Source organism: Acinonyx jubatus, chromosome C2 (assembly GCF_027475565.1).
Source record: "Acinonyx jubatus isolate Ajub_Pintada_27869175 chromosome C2, VMU_Ajub_asm_v1.0, whole genome shotgun sequence".
NCBI classification, from domain to species: domain Eukaryota; kingdom Metazoa; phylum Chordata; class Mammalia; order Carnivora; family Felidae; genus Acinonyx; species Acinonyx jubatus.
Window position 1 is genome coordinate 54,227,230 of NC_069384.1, and position 26,930 is coordinate 54,254,159.

At 36.8% G+C, this 26,930-nt stretch overlaps 1 protein-coding gene and 1 long non-coding RNA gene across 3 annotated transcripts in view; one reads left to right on the forward strand and one right to left on the reverse strand.

Moving 5' to 3' along the window:
* The window catches only part of IFT57 (intraflagellar transport 57), a 53,794-nt gene extending 36,932 nt beyond the window's left edge, over positions 1–16,862 (reverse strand). Inside the window, exons 1-5 of one of the 2 annotated variants that reach the window (XR_008297646.1) lie at positions 16,498–16,862; positions 13,855–14,017; positions 12,925–13,043; positions 10,447–10,537; positions 5,803–5,871 (exon numbers count right to left, since the gene is read on the reverse strand). Coding sequence is in view for 1 of the 2 variants with exons in the window: in XM_027077670.2 (XP_026933471.1) it covers positions 5,803–5,871; positions 10,447–10,537; positions 12,925–13,043; positions 13,855–14,017; positions 16,498–16,709 (654 nt within the window). In the remaining variant the exon portion in view is untranslated. The remainder of the gene's footprint in view (positions 1–5,802; positions 5,872–10,446; positions 10,538–12,924; positions 13,044–13,854; positions 14,018–16,497) is intronic. The other variant, XM_027077670.2, reaches the window with a different exon arrangement.
* A 177-nt stretch (positions 16,863–17,039) lies between these two features.
* LOC128315171 (uncharacterized) lies at positions 17,040–26,320 on the forward strand. Its single transcript, XR_008297647.1, has 2 exons — positions 17,040–17,208; positions 26,257–26,320. It is a non-coding gene; the product is annotated as an uncharacterized LOC128315171 (long non-coding RNA).
* Positions 26,321–26,930: the final 610 nt, after the last annotated feature.

Consider the following 26,930-nt stretch of genomic DNA (forward strand, 5'->3'; position numbering starts at 1 on the left):
GGGAGAGTGGGAGAGAGAGAGAGAGAGAGAGAGAGAATGAGAATGAGAATCTTAGGTAGGCTCCATGCCCAGGGCAGAGCCCAAGGTGGGGCTTGATCTCACGACCCTAAGATCATGACCGGAGCTGAAATCAAGAGTCAGGTGCTCAACTGACATGCAGTCAGAAATTTAGCCAAGGCTTACTCTTCACCATGGAGCCAGTGTTGAAGGTATGGACTCAGATCTGGAAAGGACCTTGAAAAGTCCTTGCTTCCTACTCCTTTTTAGACTCACAATAAAATCAGGATGGAAGGAAGAATCTTTCCTATTCCAAGGGTGGATTCAAAAGCTACACTAAAAGATCAAGCAAAACTCTCTTTTACACCCAGCAAGAACTGCCATTTGAGCTCCTTCTGAGCAGTGTGGAGTACAGCTTCTTTTCTCTAACCTACATTTTCTATTCACCTCCAGATATAAAACTGATGGGGTGGTACAGGTTAGTTACCAGAGAAATAAAAGCATTTACTCAGTCATAAGGCGTTCTATCACGCTCAGACATGTGGTGCTTTAATTGTTTCTCCTGTGAAACACCAACCACAGACTTCTCACAGTCACAACACAGGAGGACAAACACTCAAATGTTTTAGGAAAGGAGAAGAAAAACCATTTTCTTCAAGCAGGAATCAGAACCAGTGGAAACCCAGGGGGCAAGTTATATTTCAGAACAGTGCTTTTCTCCTATGTTACTCAGAAAGGACATTGTGTCAAGGAGTGAAAAGTAAATCCAATGTAAAATGAAGAAAATTTAAAGTATTTAAGATATTAACCAAAGTAGATCCATCTTCTTCCCTTTTTGATTACAATATTGTGGGCTTGCCACAATGACACTCAAAAACTGAGATGACATTTTTATTCTAAGCCCAGATTTTTGCTTCCTTACAGCTTTTGCTTTTTAAGCTAAAAATTCTCTCATTCTTGGTACAATGAATTTTTTGCTAAGTAATTAAAAACCAATTGTGTTTAAACCTTTTGAGATAGTTGGTTTTATGCTGTCTAACTCAGAATTTGGTTTCTAAAACCTCAAATTTAGCATCTCAAGGAAGAATGGTATCTATGGCATGTTTGAAAAAATGTTTTGAAATGAAGTGATGGACATTTAAAAATAGAACTCGAGCGCACAGCTTCCCTCCCATCTTTTTTCCACTGGGGGAGGAGAATGACACATCTGTGTTATGCTGCCACAACACTGCTGCTATGACTCCACTGAGCTTCAGAATGGAGGGGAGCAACAAAGACCACTTGTAATTACAGTGTAGCTGCCACAACCGTGCAGGCAGTTTCCAGTTAACATACTCGAGACAGAGCTAGAAATGGCCTAAACACCTGCCTGACACCTTGCCGCCAGGGCCTTCCTTTCCTGCTCCCGCCCCTCACATCTCTGAAATTCTACTGTCCCCCTACCCATCAGGGGCTCTGCCCAACTGTGAGATCTTTAATACGACACCAGTGTCTTCCCCATGACCACCCCCAAGGAATTTTTGGCTAAATTTTGGATTTCAAGACAATTCAGGAAATCAGAGGGGCAGAGAGAATGTAGAACTTTGTGGGCTAGCCTTGAAGACTAATATTTATATCTTTTTTTCTTCTAAGAAAAGCTATATCAAAATTCAAATAACCTATAAATAAAACCTTGGAAGATATAGCAATCCCTTGCTAATTGTAAAAGTTATTTTCTTGCAAAGTATTATATTTGACAAAGCCATAAGGGGTGTAAGAGAATTAGGGGGGAGAGCACAGAATAAAGTAACTTTAAAACGTACTTTTTAAACCTGAGAGTAAAGAAATGTTCTGAAAAACAAGTGCTTCCAAAACAAACCAGCTTCATCACTGTAAGCATACACCAATGATCAGAGGAACCATTTTCTTAGAACAACATTTTCAGGGTTCGTGAAACACTACTGCTATGTCATGATCCAAGTAGACACTTCAAAATTTAGTCAGTGGGTACATAGTATCTCTTTACAAATTCTTCTAATTAGCAGCTGCAGGATTAAAATATGTCGTGGTAGTCAGGAAGATGGACCACCAGGTCCCCTCTCAAGGAAAGACGTGGCCAGCAGACAGGTTGCTGCTGTCAGCCCCCTCAGGCTGTCTTACCTGCAGAGAGCCACCTCGACCTGGCCGCATGTCCTTCCCAGGGCAGCCTGCCTCCAGTGACGGGGCCAAGCAGGCAGCACTTGGTCCAGAGCTCTTCAGCAAGTTGCCCCAGGTTTTGTCAGGCCTGAATCACAGTTAGGCTTCTCTCCCAGCCCAATTCTTCTCCCTTCCTTTCATAATCAACATCTTGCACCACAAACCCTGTCTCAGTGTCCACTTTCAGAGAACATCATCTGCAACACGTCTTTTCCATTTACATTCTCTCTCGCTCCATTTACCACAAATCTCAAGAAGATGCTGTACAGGCTCATCTTCTTGCATTATCACGATCCTTAAGAGCAAGCACACTTTTTAGTATCTAGGTATCACTTTATTTAGTGAAAGAAGGGAATATAAGTGGATTTCTCCCTGCATTATCATACCTGCTACATAGAAGAGGAAGTAATTATAGTTGAGCAGTTCTTTTCTCTATGAAGATTAAGCTATACCTTGCCTATAAAATTGTAAATGTAAAACAGCATTCATTTCTACACGTATTCCTTCAAGATTAGTCAGTACTGAGCAGTCTCTACACACCCGGCACAGGTGAAAAAGTAAAGAAAGCTCCCGCTCAGAGGAGAGAGCACTCTAGTGACTGAGATAGACAATAGATAGAAATTAATATGTTGCCAGGGTCTGTCAAGAAAAATAAAGCAAGGTGAGAGAACAGAGAATTATTGGAGAAGCATCTATGTTTTCAAAATCACAGGTAGAGAGGACTGTTATAATCCATAAATGGCTAGAGTGGCACAGTCACATCTACATTTAGTATATCAATTTCCTAGAGAGTACATGTCATTTTTATTCTAGCAAAAAACTCACTGCATGCAACTTTGCTAAAATAATATTTCCTCTGCATTGTGAGTCCACCTGCTGCATGAAACATAAAATCTTAAATCTATGTTACTAACCTATATAGCAGTTCTGTCTTGGGGAAAGAGCAGCCTAAGCCATCATAAGGTAGAGTCAGATACAGCTGTCTCAGGCAGATGGCTTTAGTGGGCAACATCATAAGCATGCCAGATTTTTTTAAATATGAAAGGGTTTTCTGCCTCATTAGAACTTTGTGGCTGACCATCCACAAACACCTGGTGTTCAGACTTCTTCCTCTTGTGAAAATACAACATAGCCTCAGCTTGAAGGGGTTTATGTTATATAATATTTGTCCAAAGAATCTAATACCTAGATAACTTACAAAGGCATAGGTAGGGGAAAACTTAAATAGCTTAAAGTAAAAACTGAAATCAGGACAAACAGGAACTTAGAGTAGTGATAGAGGCAAATTAAATTACTTAAACCCCTTCTAATTCTCAAACTACTTTATCCAGAGGGAATCCCAGGCGGCCTTTAGAGGTTCTATTTATACTATCAATGGAAGAATGAATAACACAAATGACAGTTTCGTTCTGAGAATAATTGTATATCCATCACTTTTGTTTTTTTCCCTCATACTTTAGGAGAACTTCATCATCATCTTCAACACTTAGGAACATCAAGCACCACAGTGTCCTTGTTTAAGGTAGGAATCAAACAAACCATACCTACCTGCTGAACTCTTGTATGGTGTAAAGGGAAAAAAGTAATAGACTTGGGAGTTTAGAACAAACAATTCAAATTCAGCTACTGCAATCTTATTAGTTTTTTAAAAGAGTAAACTGTCCAAAGATTATAAATTTCAGTTTTTGTATCTGTACAATGAAGATAACAACATCTACCCAAACCCTTCACAAGGTCAATAAAGGATGTATTCTAAAGTGCAGTTGACCCTTGAACAACGCTGGAGTTAGGGGGGTGCTGACCCCTACATAATCAAAGATCTGGGACTAACTTTTGACTCCCCAAACCCTAACTTCTAATAGCCTACTACTGACTGGAAGCCTTAGTGATAACATAGTCAATTAATACACATTATGTATGTTATATGCATTATATACTGTATGCTTACAATAAAGACAAAAGAAAATGCTATTGAGAAAAACATAAAGAAAATACATTTATAGTATTGTACTGTATCCATTGTGAAAAAAATCCATATGTAAGTGCACCTGTGCAGTGCAAACCCGTGTTGTTCAGGGTCAACTGTACTTTGAAAACTATAAAGTACTACCAAAGTACTGTTACAACTGGAGTTTATCTGTTTGAATTTCAATATTAACATATTATTCTGATATACTACATCAGATTATATTCTCAGTTTTCAATTGAGCAATAAAAATACACACTAATTCATTTAAGAATGAATGAATGAATTCATGTATTTGGCATCTTCTGTGTTATGCTATGGAGAATATAAATGTATTAAAAGTCAACTCACACATTCAGGCAAGTTAGCCACAATATTGTACGTTATGTTTTATTGCATCTCAAGGTGGGCAGAAAACACACATTTCATTAACAATTATAAATAATGCTGACTAATGATACTAAGGCAGTAAGTGATAAATGAAGAGATCGTCCTGGGGTGGGATGGCCAAGGAAGTTTCAAACTTGTTTGTAGAATTTAGACAAGAAAAGTTAAATAAAGGGCAAATAAGAATATTACATTCCAGGAGCACCTGGGTGGCTCAGTCAGGTGAGCGTCCGACTCTTGATTTCAGCTCAGGTTGTGATGTCACAGTTCATGGGATTGAGACCTTCATCAGGCTCCATCCTGACAGCACAGAGACTGCTTGGGATTCTCTCTCTCTCTCTCTCTCTCTCTCTCTCTCTCTGCCCCTACCCTGCTCGTGGTCTGTTTCTCTCTTTCTCTCAAAAATAAATACACTTAAAATAAAACAGTTAAAACATTAAAAAAAAAATATTATATTCCATGCATACCTTTTTGAACAATTAAGTATCATTTATTTGAATATATATATAATAAAATACAAAAATCCTACATGTACTTTTGAAATATCTCATTGAGGGGCTCTTGGGTGACTTAGGTGGTTAAGCCTCCGACTTTGGCTCAGGTCATGATCTCTTGGTTCGTGAGTTCAAGCCCTGCATCAGGCTCTATGCTGACAGCTCAGAGCCTGGAGCCTGCTTCGGCCTCTGTGTCTCCCTCTCTCTCTGCCCCTCCCCTGATTGTGCTCTGTCTCTCACTTCTCTCAAAAATAAACATTAAAAATAATTTTTTTTAAAAAAAGGAAACATTTCATTGAGTGGGTTCTCATTTATAGCCTACATTTATTTCCTAATTAACATAAGCCAACACTGACTTAAAGCAATGTCTGACTACTTTATCCATATACCAGTCTTAAAATAATCCATTTTAATTTCAAAGAATTACCATTTAAGTATTTTCCTATAATCAAGACCATTCAATACTAGTCAATTAGAATGGAAAATAACTTGAAATCAAATAATGTCTTTCTATAATAAAAGTGACAAATGAGTTATTTTCAGTTTATATTAGAAGCAGTATGTAGATTTTCCATGGTACAGATTAGAGGCTGTCTCACTCGACCCTCCAGATTTTTTATTTGCTACAATTATAACATTTTATATATAGGAAACAACTTTTGAGAGCTACTTTTCACATCATGCACAAAACAATGGCAAACAATGGTTTCTACTTGTTTCAACTTTCAGCAGAACAAGTATACTGATTGCTTGTTGGTCCTGTGTGTATTCCATGTAACTTACCAAGCGATATGTCTGGGCCTTCAAAACGTTGAGATCAATAAAGTTTTCTTCATTGTCTGTCTCCTCTTCCTTAGAAAAATAAGAGTTTTAAAAGTTAATAATTATAAAAAGTTACAATTTAAAAAATGTATTTCCAGTTTTTACATACACAATATACTAAGCTCAATATAAAGACCAATGCAGGAAAGAGTATTTAAAAGCCTGGTAGTGTGTGTAAACTAGGGCATAATGTTATTAACAGGTCATCTGTTTTTAGAGGTTTTAATGGTGCCTTTTAAAACAGGGCCTTTTTATAGTTACTGAAAAAAGAAAAACAAGGAAGAAGGAAGAGCCATTACTATAAAACTAGGGATAAATAAGCATAAGAATAAGAAACAGTGCAGAGTGGTATATATGAAATAGAAAGACAATGGAAGGAGTTAATGTCAATTTTGAGTAACATGACTAAAATGGACAAAAATGGAAGTTGACAGACACAGAATATTCTCATCTGCACTGTGGACCAATCCCATTAATTCATATTTTTGACATCTCATCTCTTCTATGTTCAAGTTTAATAAATTACTAAGTTTAGTCATTAGTACTCTTTGGCCCATGGGCCCTAGGTCTATTTAAAGATATTAAAATATTAAATCTATTTAAAGATATAAATATATATTTGAGATACTAACCTTGTATCTTAGATATTAACTATCTTAAAGGATAGTTGATGTAGATTCAAAGTTGGTTCTGACCCCTGGGCCAATTGGTGTGGGCAGCAGGGTCAGAAGTGACCCTTTGAGAGGCAATCCCCTCCCCAATATACAGTAAATATGAAGTCTTAAGCAGGTTCTAAAGCATGAAGGTCAAAAAATTAGCTCCCCTTTCTCTTCAAATGTCTCTGTGGTGATAAGTGACATAGTGGGTGAAACAAATTTAACAATAACCCAGGCTTAAGGACGTGGTAATACAGCGAATGGAGCTTGGTCCTCAAAGGAAAAAATTATTTGGTGGACACTTCCACACATACAGTTCTACAAAGCTGCAGTGGTAGATTTCAAAGATAATCCTGATCTTTAAGAATTTAGAAGGATGTAAGACAGTGGTTCTCAAAATGTGGTTCTGAGACCACAGCATCAGCATCACCTGGGAACTTGTTAGGATGCAAATTCTAAGGTCCCATCCCAGATCACTCTGAAACTCTGGGGGGTGGGGACACTAAGGTAAGTTATGAGAACTATGCTAATCTTTGGGGAACTGGAAAGATTTTTGTAAAATATGAACCAATGTAAATGCAGAGTATAAATACACTCAAGTGACATTTACTTTTTTATGTTTACATTTTTTTACATTTACTTTTTTAGGGAGGAGGAGCAGTGGAGCATAGAGGGGTACACAAAATTGATGTAACTGTTTACATCTTAAATCTTAACCAGAAATGCAGATGCACACCTTTGAGATGCGGCTCAGTTTATTCTGTGTTTGCACTAATGATGACCTACTTAACAACCAGAGTAAATGACTGAAACGCCAATGACTTGATGCCCATGGGAGAAGAGACAAGTTTATTATGCTTTTACAATAACCTAATCAGTACAGTTTACATAGGGGATCAATAAATACTTGTTGAATTAGTACTGGATTAAACACTAATAGGCAAAAGGCTTTAATAGTAGGCAGTCAAAAAAAAAAGATTTGTTACTAAATATTATTAAGACAGTATTCAAAAACAATTTGAATATAAACAAACTTACCAAAAAAGCTTTAAAATAAATGGAGCATTCTGATTTTGGTTATTTAGAAGACACTGAACAATTTCCTACTATTTCTTTGCCTAGTATATACCCTTTTAATTCTCTAACTGCCAATTACTAAGTATATGATTATATACAGCAGGTGAAAATATTGTTTTGTGACCAATACTTGTTCTACCTTTTTAACAGTTATCAGTGTGTCCTACCTTGATAAGTCTAAAACTGAAGGATTCTAGTTTCTAGATGATTATAGCAGAATTTTACTCTGTCAGAAATTAATCTTTTCCATCCTTGAGCCACCTCAAACTCTGGCAACAAAATAATGTAACATCCCACTGTCCAAATGCTTTTTGGCACTGATCTCCTTAACAAAAGGAATGGGAGAGGTAACTGAGGACTCCTTAGAATATGATAACAATAAGAAAAAGAAGAAAGAAAGAAAGAAAGAAAGAAAGAAAAGAAAGAAAGAAAGAAAGAAAGAAAGAAAGAAAGAAAGAAAGAAAGAAATAGAGAGAGAGAAAGAGAAAGAAAGAAAGAAAGAAAGAAAGAAATAAAGAAAGAAAGAGAAAAAGAAAGGGAAAAAGAAAGAAAGAAAAGAGGAAAAAATTCAAGAGACTTGACATAAGGGAACTAACAGCCTCAGGCCTTTGAAGAAGGCCTTCAGTTTGGTCTTATGACAGTAGAAGGACTTTACTTTATAGTTGGGAAGAAATGTGCAAAGAGGCTGCTTTCTAGTTTGTATCTCTAATTTACATACCTAATGATGCTGCTTTGGACTTCAAAGGGTTCTCAGAAAAAAATCAGCTATAATTTCTACAAGTTACACAGCAATTTACTGACAGCTGATTTGGTAGTCAAATATTTAATGAACATCCACTTTGCACCAAGCACTGTACAATAACGTAGAGGTACAAAAAAAGTGTAACATTGGTTTCCACCTTCAGAGCTTTCTTTCTGGCTAGTAGGTTTTTGTACCTTTTTTTTTTCCTCTGGCAGGTTTCAGTTATGTCTCTGAAGCTAAAAGTTGATGTGCTAGGACCAGGTTTCTGTTCATAAACCATTAACTAATAAACAGTTACTAAAAAAGACAAGATGAGGAAAATACCTGAGTAAAATTAATGAGGTGAACAATTGGCAATATGTGAGAACTTAACATTCTCTGGGCCTGAATGAAAAGATCTATTACACAAGAAAAAAGTCTAAACTCCTTAAAAATGGTGAAAATGGGGGCGCCTGGGTGGCGCAGTCGGTTAAGCGTCCGACTTCAGTCAGGTCACGCTCTTGTGGTCTGTGAGTTCGAGCCCCGCGTCAGGCTCTGGGCTGATGGCTCAGAGCCTGGAGCCTGTTTCCGATTCTGTGTCTGCCTCTCTCTCTGCCCCTCCCCCGTTCATGCTCTGTCTCTCTCTGTCCCAAAAATAAACGTTGAAAAAAAAAATTAAAAAAAAAATGGCGAAAATGATCTGGACTTGGTCTATCTTCCTTGTTAATCTTATCACACACACACACACAACACACACACACACACACACACACACACACACACACACACACACAACCCTGCCTCATTTAGGAGATCTGGCCCCAGTGGTCTTTTCTCAGATCCTTGATCAAGCTAAGCTTCTTCCTGCCTCAGAGCCTTTGTACATACAGTTCCACCAGCGTCTTGCCCAATAGGTGCTCAATAAAACACATGCAGAATGAATATACATTTACCTTAATTTTTTAAATGTGTCATATTTAAAAAGATATCTATTAAATTCATTAGTTTTACAATGGTCTTTTTCCTTCTGTAAATAACAGAATGATCTTTTTTATATTTACAGTTTAAAATATTTATGCTCTGATAAGACACATTAAAAACTTTGATAATACAAAGAAGCACAGAAAATAATCATCCATAATCTTTCTATCCATATGTAACTAATGTTGACATATTGTTATTTTTTCTTTTTTTGTATATTTTACATACTTGAATTTATGCATACAGCATTAAGTTATCATCCCTATGTCAATAACATTTCTTTGTAAACAATCTTAATGGCTATACAATATTCTACTATTTGGATATAGTCTAATTTATTTAATGGTTATTTCCAGCATTTGCTATAAAATGATGCAGTGATTAATATCTTTGTAGTATATAATCACATAATAAATTAAGCTGAAATATAGAATATACTTATTATCTACTTATTTAAAAATTCACCTTGAAAATGTAATTGGTTTATGACAGTAAAGTACACTTTAAAAAAGGGTTTTTTCCTGCTATTTCAATTTCATATCACATTATACTTCCTAAAACACCATGGTCAATCCATCTCTGGTTATGAGAAAGTGTTCTTTGTCTCTACCATGTTAGTTGTCTAATCTGTTATAGACTTGATTATTTAGTTTCAGAATATAAATAGAATGTTAAGAATGGTAAAGGCCAAGATACTGCCCAACAATTTAAATAATGTTGGTATTTATAAGTATTTTTAAAAATTCCTAAAGGGTGGTACTTATTCTAATTTTAGAAGCATACAGAAGTCCCTGAGAAATGAATACTGTTCTTATGAAGCAGAATATATTAATCCTAAATACTACTGTTCTTTTTAAGTTCTTTATTATTTATAGCCCATTTAAAATCAAGAATGGTTGCTAATAAAATGGTTACTCATATAACTAGCAGTTCACTATTTCCTGTCTATAAGAACCTTGACTATAATTCAGACCTCAGTCATTAGAAACCTTGAGCATTAACTTAACCAAAAGTCTCAACAACTGATACTGGGTACACTATTTAAAAGCTTTTCTTCTCTAGAAACAATGAAACAAAATATATTCCTGAAAATGGAAATCTGGGGGAATTAAGGGAAGGGAAAGAAATCCAAAACAAAAACAAAAACAAAAAGTTCAGCAACACACATACCACAAATTCTTCATCCACTTTATTTAATGTTAATTCTGCATCATCTTCTGGGACAGTTTCTTCTTCCAATTCTTCCACTGGGTATGATGGTCTAAAATAATAAAGCTTAGTATGAGAGGAGAGTTAAAAACAAAACATTTTAGCATGACAAAAAGGTATAATGTGAATATTAAGAATCCCTTCTACACCAGATATTATCCTTTTCTACCTGCCTTCCATAATCACCATTACATGTTTGATGTACTCTTTCTGAAACTTTCTACGTAAAGAAGCAAAAATGTTTCTCTCCAAATTTAAAGAATAAATTTACACAATTAGGATGGTAACATGCATATAGTTACCCAATATACTTTTTTCACTTACTAATATACCACATTTAAGTACATATACATTTTTCTCCCCCCCCCCCGCCCCCCGGCACTGTATTCCATTGAACTGTTAAATAGTACCATAACTAGTTTAATTAGCAACTATGGATGAACACTGAGGTGGTTTCTGGTTTTTTTTACTAAACAATTTTACAAAGATCATCCTTGTACATTTATCTTTACGTCTATCAATTACAATAAATTTATACCAGTAGAACAAATAGCTGGGTCAACAACTTTGTACATTGTATTGTTTTGATGTATATCACCAAAAACCAACTTCCAAAATGTTACCCTACTTCCCATTCCCAAAAACAGTGACTCCATTTCCACATGTTCACCAATATTGTAAATAAATGTTAATCTTTGCCAATCATATACATGAAAAATCTCTTTTGTTTTACTGCATTTCTTTCACAGGAGAATGATTGAACACTTTTTCATGGTTTAATCAGTTATTGGTGTTTCTTTTCCAGTGAAATGTCTATTTATGCCCTTTGCCCTTTTGTATATTAAGAAAATGGGTGCTTTGCTTAACTTGTGTTAAAACTATTTTTTCCAGTCTATTACTTATATAATCTTGGCCATTCAGGATTTTTACAATTCTTGTTACATAGACTTGGCAACCTCTTCTTGCATGGATCCTAGCTTTTCCCTCACATGACACATCTCAACCACCTTTGACTTTTTAGTACTCCTACAGTTTCATTTTTCACATTTACACCTTTGATCAACCTGAAATTTATTTTGGTGGAATAAGAAAGGCTCCAGCTTATTTCCAAAATCTAATCAGTGGTCCTAATACTAAGTATTGAACAATCATTTCTCCATCAAGATTAGTGACATGTATTTCCCATATTAAAAATACCCAAAAGTATTTAGGTTTATTTCTGGAAACTTATTTTAAAAATCTATACCTCAGACAGGTTAACAAAATATAAAAATCAACATTTAAAAAATAAATTTCCTATTTTTTTATTAATTAGAAATAGATAATGTCTAAAAGGCAATGTTCTTCTAGGATTTGTTTCGACATATTTAATAAGTAAAATAGTCATCTATAAATATGTAACTTCTATGTAAATTATACATTACATAGCTGACATATTCTCTGATGCCTATTTTCAATATTTTCCCCTCTTTTCCCTCCCCATATATTTAGAGTCCTTATAAATTATCAAAATCACAATACGTGGCCAAGAATTAGATATGCCTACAAATAAAGTAAGTACAAAACTGAATAATGGTTGAGAAACGGATCACTTCAGGTGAATTTAGAACACATTGGACAATAAAATTAATAATATTTAAAAATGCCAAATGGAGTATCACATCTCATAACTTTTCTTGGAGTCCACTAAAGAAGTAATCTGAATCATATAGTTATTCCTTATACCACACTAACTCATAATATTTAGGTTGAAGAATAAAATTGCCATTTTTAGTTCATTAGTAGATGAATATTAGTAATTTCATATGGCTTAAAATGATGTGAGCATCTGTGATATACAAAGTGCTATGCTAACTGCTATACAGTATATATGAAGAGTTCATAGTTTCTGGCAAGAAAGCCTGACCTGAAAACAAATGAGTTTAAAACCAAGGGATAAATATGATTATAGAAATATAAACAACACATCACTGTCAAGTCAGAGAAAGAAGCAATAAACAAGATCTAAGAGAGTGTCAGGTGGCTTCTTCAGATGGCTATTATTCTTGGCCAGTATCTATAAAAAAAGGGAAAATCCCATTTTAAAGTACTATATTAATTTCCATTTTTTCCTTAAATCTACAGCTATCAGTTACCACCATGTACATTCCATCTTTGTGTATATAAATAAAGAGACCTTGAAAAAATTTCCTACATTGATGAAGATATTCATTTACAGTTGAACCTTTAATAATTATTTAAATTTGAATTGGGCAAGAGCATGATAAAATCAGATATTCCAGTTTTGTCTATACACAGACATTTTTAATCACTTGTGGCATTTTCAGTTTAGAATAGTCAAGAGGAAGTACTCCCTGTCAGTTCAATTAAACAGCTCTGAACCCACAGAGGAAAAAGCTATCCACATAAAATACCATTGTCAGGTTGGGTAATTTTTACCTTTTCCAGGTGAAACCAATATATTTTAATGCTTCTTCAGCTAGACAGTCAAGAACATAGCATATATGTTCTCCAAATCCTGACTTTAATTTTGAAGGAGGAAAATCTGCAGTTCTACCCTGAAATACAAAAGATATACAGTGTCTTATTCGTTATTTATATTCCATATGTCAAAATATTTTAAGCAAAGTACTCCTGAAAAAGTGTATTACTTCTCTATTTCTCAAATATGGTTTAAAATAATGAACTATATTGCTTCTTAGAAGTCCATCTTTTCTATCCATTGATACATACACTAAAGGAAAATGAGGATGTTTTATTGTCAAAGGTATCAAATTGAAAGGAAATAACCCCATGACAGAACAAGTAACTGTTCCTATTAGGGTGAAAAAAAAAAACAAAACAGTAAAGCTACTAGCTTGGTATCCTATCATTAAACAACCATAGGAAGGACAGAATGAATCACTTGTCAAAAGTTAATAACATGTATACCAAAAGTTCTTACTGAATGCCCCCCAGGAAAAGTCAGAAATGAAAAGTACAACCAACCGCTATCATGGTCTATTACATCAAAGTTCCCTTTCAAAATACAATGTTTCAGCTTCCTACTAGCATTTTTTAGAAGGAGAACTAAGTATCCATAAATTTACCTCTGAGACATCACAAGATTAAGAAAAATATTATTACTTTGGGCTACAAAGAGTACATTGAACATTTTTAGAAGTGGCATTAATATTATAATACCAACCATTCTGAGGTTTTATCTGAAAAAATACAAATATAATTTTACATACGTATGTATTGGGTGTGTATAGATATTGTTATTCATAGACAATTCATCTAAAAGGGTAGCATCTGTGTTGTTGAATTACCAATATTAAAATTCGTAACTTGACAACATTCTGAAAGAAGACAGTTATTTACACTTACAAATGATCGAAGCTCAGATAATATGTTAGATATAGTTGCATTAGGGTCATCATATTCTTGAGGTTGCTCAAAGGGGCGTCCTGCTTTGTTAATCAACCAAGCAGCAAGAGTGCAAAACATGTAGAACTGTTCACCAGGGTTGGTAGGCAGTGCAAAATAGTGTCTGTTTCAAAACAAGGGGGGAGGATGGAATATGAAATATTTTTTAATGGCTTTAATTTCAATTTAACATTTTTAAATTAAAAAAAAATCTGCAATTCACCCTTTGAAGTTTCCAGTAATCCACAACACTCATATTAAAGTTTTTAATCAACAGGACTAGGGTAATTACTACTGTACACAAAATATTAGATCAAAGAACTTACACTCAAGTAAATGCAGGGCATGTTAAAAAACTGATCATGTACAACTTTTGCCAAAATCATTTATGTCGGGAATAATTAATAAGAGAGTACCTCTTGAAAATGGTAATTTGGAATTAAAGAGAATTTCAGAGTTTAACAAAAGACCTTAATGATTATTCACTATGCATTTTTACATTTTTTACAATGTCCCTGGTATCTTTACATACTGTTCCTAACCTATCGGGTATGTTAAACAGTTGTTCTCATCTTGGCTGCATAGCTGAATCCCCTGAGGAGCTCCTCAAACTATAGCTACTGGACCAAGCATTGCTTATTTCCTCATGAATTAAATCAGAACTTCTGGGAGTAGAGCCCCAGTACAAGTATGTTCCAAAAGCTTCGTATATGGTTTTGAGATGCAGCCAGCCTCAATAACCACTAAGTAGCATATCCACAGTCTAACAAACATTTATTGACTTTTGCTAAATCCCTTAGCCTACTAAAAACAGTCCTATGAAGATCAATATGATTTATACTTAAATAGGTTAAGAATAAAACTTGCTAACAACATTTCAGTCAGCTGATCAAAGATCTAATTTTGCCCTTTATGTGCAGTTATTGCCATTATGTTCATAACTGTATTTTTAGCTATTATAACTATTTTAAGTAAGAATCAGCAGTCTACTCTTTCATGTTTTCCAAAGTTTGTCCTGCAGGGTAAGTGTAAATGTTTTGAAAGGTAAGAGATGGCTGGGAAGAAAAAGGTAATGAAGTTCTTCCAGGTATATGTTCACAACCCCTTCAAAGTACCCACTGCTAAAAATTCATCTTTTCCTTACTGGCTGATGACAACTCCATGACACAGGACTGGATACTGAAAGATCCTCCAGACCTAGTAGAGCGGTTTGCAAACTTTAGCATGCATCAGAATCACCTGAAAAGCTTGTTAAACACAGACTTCTAGGCTCCACCCCTAAAATTTCTGATACAGTAGACCAGGGAAAGGGCCCGTGGAACTGCATTTCTAATAAGTTCCCAAGTGATACTGCTTTTGGTCTGATGACCACACTCTTGAGAACCATTAAATTAGGATATTGCCACTCAAATCCATGACTCAAAATATCCTGCTGAACTCCTGAGGAAATAGTACTGAGGTTATATCACCAGAGCCTTAAAGCCATTTTCTTTTAGTTTGAAAAATATACTTGGGGGCAAAAATACATTTTTATCATAGAAAATGTTGGTTATTTATATTATCCTGTTTAATTCATTTATGTGATAACTCTCAATCTCACAATTTCTATCATGGATCAAGCAACACTACTTTTTCCTCTAACTTTTATTATAGACCGACTTAGCAATATGGGCAGTTTACATAGAGCCTACATATCTTAAAATTCAAGTTATTGGAAGAGATCGACTAATGAGATCAAAACTGTCATGGGAAATTATTTTAGCCAAGCTATACCCATTCAAAGAAATCACTACAGATTTTTAATCTAAATTGCACTTTACACAATAAACAAATCTAAGTATTAGCTTATTTATCTGACTATCACTAAGCTACACCAACTGGAAGAGAAAGTGCTAGCTGTGCATTACCCTCAACAACTAATGGCATTGACTTCACGATATGATGGACTGTTCCCCACCAGAACAAGGGCAGAATTTTAGGTTGTATGATAGACACAGTTCCAGTAGCTGTCGTTTCATTTGTCTTTTCCACTTCTTAGTTTCTGAGAGTACTGTTACTGCAAAGGCAGGAGTCTTTTAAACCATAACAATTAATCAACAAGTTTACTTACTGCATATAAAGTCGAGCAAGGTCCTAGGTACCCGCAGTTAACCACTTGTAGAGACAAATTATCTCAGAGGAAAACAAAAACTAGAAGCAGCTAAAATGATATTCATCTTTGGGAATGAGATTATGGGTGATTTCAGTATTTTTTTTCTACACCCTTTCTTGTGTTTTTCTGAGTCCTCTATAATAGGTTCTTTTACAACTTTTATAATCAGAAAAAACAGTTTGCGATTTGTGGAGGTGCGTGGGTGCTTTAAAGTCTAGGAAAGCCGTCTTCCAGTCTTTTCTGCGTTTCTGAAACTTTACTCTTTCTAAAAAACACCAAGTCTAAACTCTGTGAACTCGGTGGCCTCTGTCGCCAAGTTCGGGGGGAAGTGCCCCTTCCTGCCTAGGAAGATGGAGGCAAGTGCAACTCGCGTTCAAGGTTCCCCAGAAGGCGGAGGAGGCATCTCCCCGGGCCTGGCCGGCTCCCAGGCGCTGGAGAACGAGGGCACCCACCTGGACGGGGGCTTCAGGTTGTTCTTCCGGAGGAGTTCCTCCTCGTAGTGGAGTAGCTTCAGCTTCTCCACCAGGTCCTCCATCACCACGAACATGTGGTAGGCCGCACCAGGCCCCCGCTCCACGACCACCTCCCCGGCCCCTTCGCCGCGGGACCGAGACACCCCATCCTCCAAACCTGAGGGCGTGACCACTGCCGTCGCAGCCGCCATCACAGAGCAGGCAGAAAGAGCCCCGCGTGGGCTTCGGCCCACAGACCTCGGCCGCCTGAGCCGCCTGCGTTGCCGCAGACGGGACCGCCGCGACCGGTTACCAAGCGACCGCCGAGCAACCCGTCTCCAGGGAAACTAGACTCCGCCTCCTTCCCGCCCTGTTTTCTTCTAAATTCCCTCCAACCAGGGCGGGCTTTCTGGATGACGTCACGCCGGGACAGCGCCCCGAGCCTCTGGGGAGGAGATGGCTGCGAGGCAGTCCCGCCCCTCGTGGGGGCGTGGCGTTCCCCCCCCCACCCCCACCCCGTCGGGTGCACGCCTCCTGGCAAAGGAGGGGCGGAGCGCATTTCTGCTGAGAGCTCCCTGTAGCTCTTAACTGGCTGGGAGCTGGTTGGGCCTGCTGGTTACGGACCCGCTGCCCCGCGGGCGTCTGAGTTAGCCGCGGGTAGCCTTGAAAAAAATCAAACAGAAAGGAAGACGTGCACTGTTGAAGGCTAAGGTAGCCCACGACTATGATTTCCTTTTTCTTCTCAAAATTGGAAGTTTTCGAAGTTGCAACAATAGTGTCGTAGGTTTCCCTTCATCTCAGGAACTTTACAACAAGAGGTTTCTGTATTTGCTGCATTTAACAGTACAGTATATTATAAACCTTGAAATATTATAATTCCCGGTTGTTACTCTGGCGCTAGAAAAAGGAAGGGGTGGGGGAAAAGAAGGGCAGGAGATGAGCAAAAAGGAGGCGTTGGGAAGGATTTGTTCTACCTCCGAAACATGAATTCTAAGTTCACATCCCGTTGATTAATCTGTTTCAAGCCCATTACATGTAGCATAAAGTTTTGAGGTTCCTTGTTAAAAATCATCAAGATAAAGAGGATTGTCTTGAATTTCTCTGTGCCACAGCTCTGTGTTGCTAAAGTTACTACTGTACTCTGCAGCTATTAGAAAGACATAGCTGACCACAGCTTTACAGTTTTCAAAAAAGGCTTGTGTATCAAGCAGTTTTCCAAAAAGCTGCATAGAAAATGAGGTAGATGGTGGATGTGTGGAGATTTCGTGGGAGAAGAAAATGTGTAGGAGGAGGCTGAAAAGGTGTTTGTGTTTATAATGTGATTTGGGAAAGATCTCTGATGTATTATACCTGCTACTGGAGAATATGGAAGACTCACATTTTTTGACATAACTGAAGTTTGAAATGTATCTGTAATATATTTTTGTTCTTGTTAGAAAATGGGTGGAGGAATACTTTTCACTTTAATATCAGTCTAGACCTAACTTCTCTCTGATACTAATAACGTGAAAAATCAGGCAAATAAATACTTTTTTCCACTTACCAGAGAAAGGAAATACATACAATAATTTAGAAGTAACTCAAAGAGCCATAGATAACTTTTATTTTTAATTTTTTAATTTTTTTTTTTTTGAGAGGGAGAGAATGCATGTGTGTGCACATGTGGGGGTGAAGAGGAGGGGCAGAGAGAGAGGGAGAGAGAGAATCTTAAGCAGGCTCCATGCCCAACCCAGAGTCCTTGGGACTCACTCTCATATCTGTGAGATCATAATCAGAGCTGAAATCAAGAGTCAGATGCTCACTGGACTGAGCCACCCCGGTGCCCCAAGTCTTGCTTTTTAAATGAATAACATTTTACTGGCCTACTGCAAGTCATTAACCAGTTGATTTTAATAAAGATAGGTTGGAGGGGCCCCTGGGTGGCTGTCAGGTAAGGGTCCTACTCTTGACATTGGCTCAGGTCAAGATCTCACAGTTCGTGAGTTCAAGCCCCACATTGGGCCCTGTGCTGGTAGCCTGGAACCTACTTAGGATTCTGTCTCCCTCTCTTTCTGCCCCTCCCACACTTGCTGTCTATCTCCCTTTCAAAATAAATAAAAATAAACTTAAAAAAATAAAAATAAAAAAGATAGATTGGAAAGTTGGATTTGCCTGTACTCCACTGCAGATTTGATCTTTTTCTTTGCTAACTTGGAAGAGTGGTTCTCACTCATACATCCCCACCCCAGCCACCACATATATGGATGAGGGATGCTATGATAACTTTCAGTAACTTTCAGACTGCAAGATAGATGTTATGATTGGAGAAAAAAATGGAAGTTCAGGTCCATGCTTTATGATGCTTGGTTAATCAACAAACAACCTGTGGCTGTTTAAATGACACTCAAAAAGGCTATGGGTAAATTAGTTACACCTAGGGAGATAGATGTTTACTCAAGGCATGCTGCCTGCATAAGATGTTTTGACATTTTCAGAAAGTTATATATAGCACTCAAGATGAAATAGCCAAACATTGTTTTTTGGCTAAGAAACGCTCCAATAACATATGTACTTTGACTGAAGGGGAAAAAATCCCACCTGTCCCAGAACTTAGCCATTTTCTTCTCAGGTACAATACTGACGCATCCTGGCTCAAAAGCAGTATGAAGAATTATTTTTCCCCTTCATTGTTGTGAAGAAAAAAAAAAAGACTAAATTATAAAGTGTCCCCCAGTAAGTGTGGCCCAGAAAGAATGAAAGAAACAAAAAAGCCAACTGTACAACTTTGTGTGTTTTCCCACAGAAAAAAAAGATGGGAAACAACACCGAAATGTCATTACATTTTTATAAGGCCCAGGGATTATTTTTGCTGACTCTTTATTTGCCCACAATAGTTGACAACACTTCTCTTTTCCTGGCGGAAGTAGTTTCCTTCACACATGTGAGATGCACACTTAAATCCTCATCTGGCTGTTTCAGCCACTTAGAAACTTTGGATTACATTTTTGTTAGCAGTTTTGCAAGAGTAGCTCATATGTTGACCAGGAAATTAGAGAAGAGCTTGAAGAGAAAGGAATGGTGATGCATATTCCTACTTCCTTTTAAGAATCTTAAGAGATTTATCCCTGGCTCTATGTGTTGACTACAATTTTGGCCAGGCTTCTGACTGTGATTTTTATCTCTTGCAAACTGTGAAATGATTGGAGGTAATTTTTAAGGCCCTTAAGGCCTTTTTGTGAGTGAATTAGCTGATCTCTGGAAACTGAACAGTATCTCTATCAAAGGTGATTTAAACTAAATGGATTTCCCTGAAAGATGCTGAGCAAGGCTGGGGGTGAATAGGAGTCAGGTTCAAAGATGGAGGAAAGCTTTCTAGCTACATCTCCAAATATAAGAACGAGTCCTTCAAGAAGACTGGGCATGCTTAAAGAACAACCCTCTTTCTGTTACAATTGGCTTAGTACCACCCATTCAAGACGTTAAAAACTTAGAAAGGCACTAATTGAATAAAAGTTTCATAGTCTGACAGAAAGTATCTGCCAAAAATCTAAAAAGAAAAGAGTCATGTTTAAATGTGAAGCATTAAAGGCAATGCCTTTAAAGTCAAGAACAAGATGAAGACACCCACTCTTCTAAACTGTACTAGAAATCAGAGCCAGTACATTGGAAAAAGATTAGTAAGTATTGCAGAAGAAGAAACTATTGCAGGTGATATGATTAAGTAAAAACTCCAAGAGACTCTACAGACAAGCTATTAAGGCAGCTCAGCAAGTTTGCCTTATACAAGACCTAAACGAAGAAAATAGTCACTAGAAAACCAAAAACCATATATAGCACCCAGCAATAACTCTATCATTATCATTATGGGGAAATTGTTAAACTTCGTTGAAAGTCATGGAAAAATCCAAATAGGGATACAATATTCATGAATAAGAAAAATTAGTTATCTTTAACCCCATCTTTAAACTCAATGCGTTTTTGGATAAAATTACAAGAGGGCTGACACTGAAAATCATACATAAGAGTAAATTTAAAGAAGACTGGGGAAGGAATCATGATATCAGATAGTAGGTTTCCTAATCAAAGTGTAATTTAAATTAATGACATCACAGGAATAAAGAGAAAATAGAAAATCTGGAATTAGGTGGGAGTTTATTTGGAAAGTCAATATACAACAAAGTTGGTGTTACCAATTAGTGGAGAAAGATGGACTATTCAGTAAATGCTATTGAAGCTATGGGTTATCCACGTAGAAACAAAATTACATCTCTGAATTCTAACACATAAATTCCAGATGGATTGAAGACATAAATGTGAAATACTCATAGGATGTTTAGAAGGGAACAATGTAGGGAAGGATTTCTCGAAGGAAATAAAAAACAAATTTTAAAGGGAAGAGAAACTCATTAAAATTTAAGAACTTAGATACAAAAGAAGACTATATAAACAATGAAGAAAAGAGGTATTTGTGACCCATATAATGTCAATGGATTAGTCTCCAAAATACACAAAGGTTATCGCAAGGCCTCTGTGCCATGTTGGAGGATTTTAGATGTTTTCTTAGAGGTCAGGATTTCTTAGCCTTTAACGCTGTTGACATTTTAGGCTGGATAACTCTTTGTTGTTGGGTGCTGTTATGCACATTGTAGGATGTTTAACAGCATCCCTGGCCTCTATGCACTAGATGCCAGTAGTATCCATCCATAGTTGTAACAAAAATGTCTCCAGACTTTGCCACCTGGGCCTTGGGGAACAATATCACCCCTTGTTGAGAACCACTCCTCTAGATGCATGAGTTGAAATAGGAAATTCCTGGGGCGCCTGGGTGGCTTGGTCGGTTAAGCGTCCGACTTCGGCTCAGGTCATGATCTCACGGTCTGTGAGTTCGAGCCCTGCATCGGGCTCTGTGCTGACAGCTCGGAGCCTGGAGCCTGTTTCGGATTCTGTGTCTCTCTCTCTCTCTGCCCCTCCCCTGTTCATGCTCTCTCTGTCTCAAAAATAAATAAACGTTAAAAAAAATTAAAAAAAAAAAAAGAAATAGGAAATTCCTTTATAAGGACCAGGCATGTAAAGAGAAATGAGTAAGCAATGTGGCTGGGGGGAAGGGGAGGATCAGGGAGTGAGAGAAAGACTGGTGAACTAGAAAACTCATGCACCATCTCAAGGAGGGGGCATTTTTGTCATGTAGGAATTTGACCTAATTTTGTCATGGTTTATGATTTTGCAACAGTCTAAATCTGGATTTGTATGTCAATATGAGGTCCTAATTAATACTCTCTTCGTACAAAATATTATTTCAGGGGCTACTTTAGTTGTTAAAGATACTTATTAATGCACTGAAGTTCAAAATTGAGAAGCCTTGTTCTTACCTTTTATTTTGATAGTCAAATCTTACTCCATTTGTAAATGTAGGAAATTTGTTATAGTCAAGTTTAAGGAGGGGATTTACAACTTAAATTTCTATAGAACTTTTAAAACTGCTCATAAACTTATCACATTTGTTTTAATATTGTCTGACAGACCATTCCAGGTGCTGTTAAATTTCCTGAATTTAAATTTTAAAAAGTGGTGGGAGGGAAGGGGAATATATTCTGTAAGTATTCCAATATTATTTGTAAACAAACTGCAATGTAAAACCAAGTCTAAATCAGTTACACGATTACATATTATAAACTGGAGTCACAAGTCAGTCTATTTCTGTAATGGGCCAAATTTTCAAATATTAGATACTTAAGTATCAAAGATGCACAAATTATTCTTTAGCATTATTATTACTATTCAGGGTTTGACTTTCATCGTTAGTGTATTTAGTGTTGCAGTTTTCCAGGTTTAAACTATACTCACCCGCCTGAGAACCAATCATCATCCCAACCTGAAACTGAGAAGTTTCCCATGCAATGTAACAAGAGATTCCTGGCCCAGAAGGTAGAAGAGATTCTTGCCCACCAAGAACATCAGTGGGACATACTAAGTCCTAACTTGCCATAACAAACTCCCTAATTTACAAGGGGAATTGTTTTTGTCACCCATTCCCCTAGGTTTACTTCATTTTCTAGTTCTTCTCTACTAATCGAAGTCTTCTAACTCAATTTAAGATTATAGTTAACTGCTTTAGCTAACTTTGGTTCTCAAGGTAGATAAATGTAATCCAATTATATTGTACGTATCTCAAGGTTTTGCTTTGCCTCATGGTCTCGTTTTCTTTGGAGAGAAACAATACATTTGTGAACTGAGTTCAGTTTACTGCCTCTGTGTAAGTGATGGAGATAGTTAATGAAAGGTGTAAGTAAGGGTGTGTGTGTTAGAGGAGGGGGAGTGAAAGACGATTATATTTGCATGTTGGAGTGTTCCAGCAATATTGTAGAGAAGCGACTATAGGAAGGTGAATGTTGATTCTGAAGGCTGTTTGTGTAGTCAGGTGAGAGATGGTCCTGAACTGAGTGGCAGTTGGAGTAGTGAAAAAGTGATACTGAGATATTAGGAGAGAGATTCAACAGAACTTTGTAATAGGCATCATGAGGTGTTCTCTAGGGCATGAATGGCACTACAAAGATGCCCCACTTTAAGGCAAGAAAACTGGCCTTTATATCCATGTCTCACTGGTTCATTGGCTATGGGCTGTCCCAGACATCTCTGGGTGAGGTGGCTTCTATCGGCCAAGGGTAATTTTCTGGAGAAGGATGCAGCTGTGAATACCAAGTGGCCAATATTTATAACAACTGGGGAATGGGAAAATCAGTCTGGTGGGTAGGCACCAGCAGCTTTTACTACAATAGTTTACATTAAAATGCAACACTTCTGAATTTCTTTATGTGGGATATGAACTGAAATAGTGAAGATGGTCTTGAGCTAACATTTTCAAAAAAGTAAGCCTGCGAAAGCTATAACCTATTGATCAGCTATAGTGTAAACTGTCAGGAAAATAGCAGATAAGTAACTGAAAACAATACAACAGTCTAGTTTTTTTTGATAAGAGTTCTATTCCATCATATGTGATAGCAACACTTTGATTTGATACATACTGGCTACTAACAAGAATGATTGATCTGATTTTTCAGAGTTTTGAAGATTAAATAGAAATAGATTTATTCTTTAGGGCCAGATTAAGAAAATTCAATTTATTTTACAGGCAGGGATGGGATTCTTTCCCCCAAGGAAAAATTAAATTCAAGCAGAGTAAACAACACGCTTTCTTAATCGGGCTTTCTAGAGCCTAAGAAAAGCAAAATCTGCTAGATGCTACACCTTCATGGTACAGCTCTGCATCTCAATGCATAGTACGCCAGCCTTTCTGATGACCAGTTTCTCAAAGGGTTATTGGCACCTTGTTGTGGGTGGAACCTGGTGCCCAAACCATTACATGATAATAAAACATTGAATCCAATTGCCTTATTTTTGTTCCTAGCTATTTAGTAGAGATGATTTCTACTCCATATCTACATATTTTGCTTCATGAATATAAGAAGTAATACATCCTGTCTTTACATTTAGTGAGACTCTGATAATGAGATAACATTTTTTCCTTTCTTTCTGAAGGTGTGAATGTGAAAGCGCAAACTAATAGATCCAGAGATCACTGTTTTGCTTTTGACAGCCACGGAGAGTATTTTCTAGATTTTTTTTTTTTTTTTTTGCACAGCAAATATTTGCATACATATAATGTGTTAGGCACTATGTGTGGGCATAGCGATACACAGGCTTATAAGCCTGGTGTCTGTGCTGAAATATCACATGCACTAATGCAGGATATACCTGTCAATTGGCAAGTGCAACCTATGATACAGGGAAGTAGGGTGTGCTTTGGAAAAAGGCTTTCCAGCCTTCTTTCTTCCTGCTCCTTAACAGGACAGAGATAGGTGGGCCTCCTCTATATTCCTCATAGTCTATTATACATTCTATGTCTCTAGTATCATTTTTTCCTAGGCTCTGAAAGGTTGGGAAGAATTAATGAGGGGACACCAGTAGGAGAACCAATATGACTGCAGTAGATCTCCGGTCTGAGGAGTCAAACTTCAGAGCAAAGTTGATGGCTCTTCTCCTTTGTGTCTAACATGGGGGCTGATGCCCTTTAGACTTTTGTTTAAGTGTGCAGGGGCATGAGCTAACTCTTTGCCTAGGGATTTTAGCAAGGGGTCTGCTATATATAATCAGATATTTTCAGAATCTGGAGAAGAATATGCACCTATAGCCCATTTGCTAAGAATTGAAATTGGAATGTGCTTAAGTAAATCCCAAAGAACTCATCCCCAAAATAGTCCTGAATCAAGAGTGTATAATTAAAAACTCTTCCTATGACTTTCTAACAACTTATCATTTTCAATAAGTCTTTGTGCTTGATCTACATGGCCAGTGTATGTATACGTGTGTGTGTGTGTGTGTGTGTGTGTGTATTTAAATTGTAACTGCAGAATTTGCAGGAATACTCATAAACTTAGTGTAAAACTTTTTTTCCTTTTCCCCAGTACCTGAAGTCAGAGTATGAATTTTTCATAGTAACTTTCTGAGGAAGTTACTGAGGAAGAGTAGACAATTAATGGTACATAGACTGTGTGGTTGTCTCCCCCTAAAAGGGGAGATTTTCCCCCATAGTTCCCCCACAGAATGGAGTTGATGGTTTCCTCTTCACCCCATACTGCTGTGAAAAAATGACTAACCATCTACCAGCACATTTTTTTACCTATTAATGTGACATGTTTATACTTCTTTAGTCCATTTCCAGACTCCACACTTTGAACACACTTCTCTTTGCTTTTTCTTATGCCTCTAAAACTGTTTTTGTTTTCATGGCTTTAAAATAAGGTTTACTCTCTGGTAGAACAACCCACCTTTCTCAATGTTGATTATCATATTTTTATTCTTCCAGATGAACTCTAAACTTGTTTAATATTAAAATGTGTGCTCTTAGGGTATTTTTTTTTAAATAATATTGAGTTTACCATCCAAGGATTTGGCACATACTTTATTTGAATCTCTTATTGGAATAAAAAGGTTTCTGAAAAACTGTTCTATTTTCAATTTTTAAACTGATAGTCAATTTTAAAACATAAATTCTTGCTATTTTCCTTATGCTTGTAATTTAGCACTGTTGAGTATGAAAATTCCATATTTTACTTTCTGAAGGCAAGGACAGATTGTTACATTGCAAAAGATTTGAATCTCCTCAGCTTCTTGGAGGAAGAATAATGCTTCTGAAATGGGAGGCAGAAGCTTTTATAAGTAAAATTAGAAATGCCCTAGAGGATCTTGTTCTTTCAAAGGAAACACCAAGTCCTTTTATGAAATAAAAAGAAAAAGGTCTTTATTCTTGCTTGGAATACAATGATGGCTTCCTTATAGTTGTCTCTGCAGACCTGGTCCTTTTTCACAGTTTTGTCTACATTGTTCTCAGAGTAATCTTTCTAAAATGCAAATATGGACGTGTCACTGTCTTACCCGACATTCATATATAGATCACCGTTTGCAACAATATCCAAAATTTCTCAGCCTGCTATACAAGTTTCCTGGGACAGATCCAGGCTTTATGGGTCCTGAAGCTTATGCAATTTATGGGAAGTGGGGATCCCTTTTAATTAAAAAATACGAAATTTTGAATTCAAAATCAGCAACAGGACCTTAAAGGAGGCAATGCATAAATTTCACTCATTTCCTGGAATATCTGCCTCTAGTAAGAGAATTATCTTATCATCTCAAACAAGTTAAGGTTACCAGCTCAAATAAATAATGATCAAAATAACGCATCTAACAAGTTGAAGTTGAAAAAACTTTTTTCTTCTATCCTAGATTCTCTGACTGTGGCCCTACATACTAGACTGACAAAAGAGAATAACAGTTTATTAATGTGCAGTGAGTATACCTGCAGGAGAAACTTAATAAGAATAACTCAAAGAGGTGGTTAAAACTTGGGCTTACATAGCATCCCAACAAAGAATAAGTTTGTAGAGAAGTGAATAAGTTTGTAGAGAAGTTTGTAGAGAAAGGAGTCTCAGGCTTCCAAGGTAAGTATATGGGGGAAATTATTGAAGATAAGGATTATTTTGGTGAAGAGTGTTAAGCAGATTTCCCTCAGTGCTGTCTCTGGGCTCCTAAGAGTCTTTGGTGACTGGGAGTCCAAGTTTGATTTTAGGCAAATATGGGGAGGGCAGAGAGATTTTTTTGGTACCTGCTATTTCTCAGTTGTTTTCAGCTAAAAATAACCCTTATGCCAAAGTTGCATATTTTTGTGGATCATAATATGATCACCTACAGCCTACACATCTCTGACAAAACAAGGTGCCTGTGTGTGGCCAGGATGGTTCTTCCTACCATGAGACAGACATGCTGATCCCTTTTTATAGTCATCACAAGAAGGAGAATATTAAGCCCGTAGATTTCAGATGAGGTTGTTTACAGTTAGGTTCAGGTTTGTGTCTTAAGTCATTAAATTAAATAAAGTGGATTCAATTACTTACCTGTGC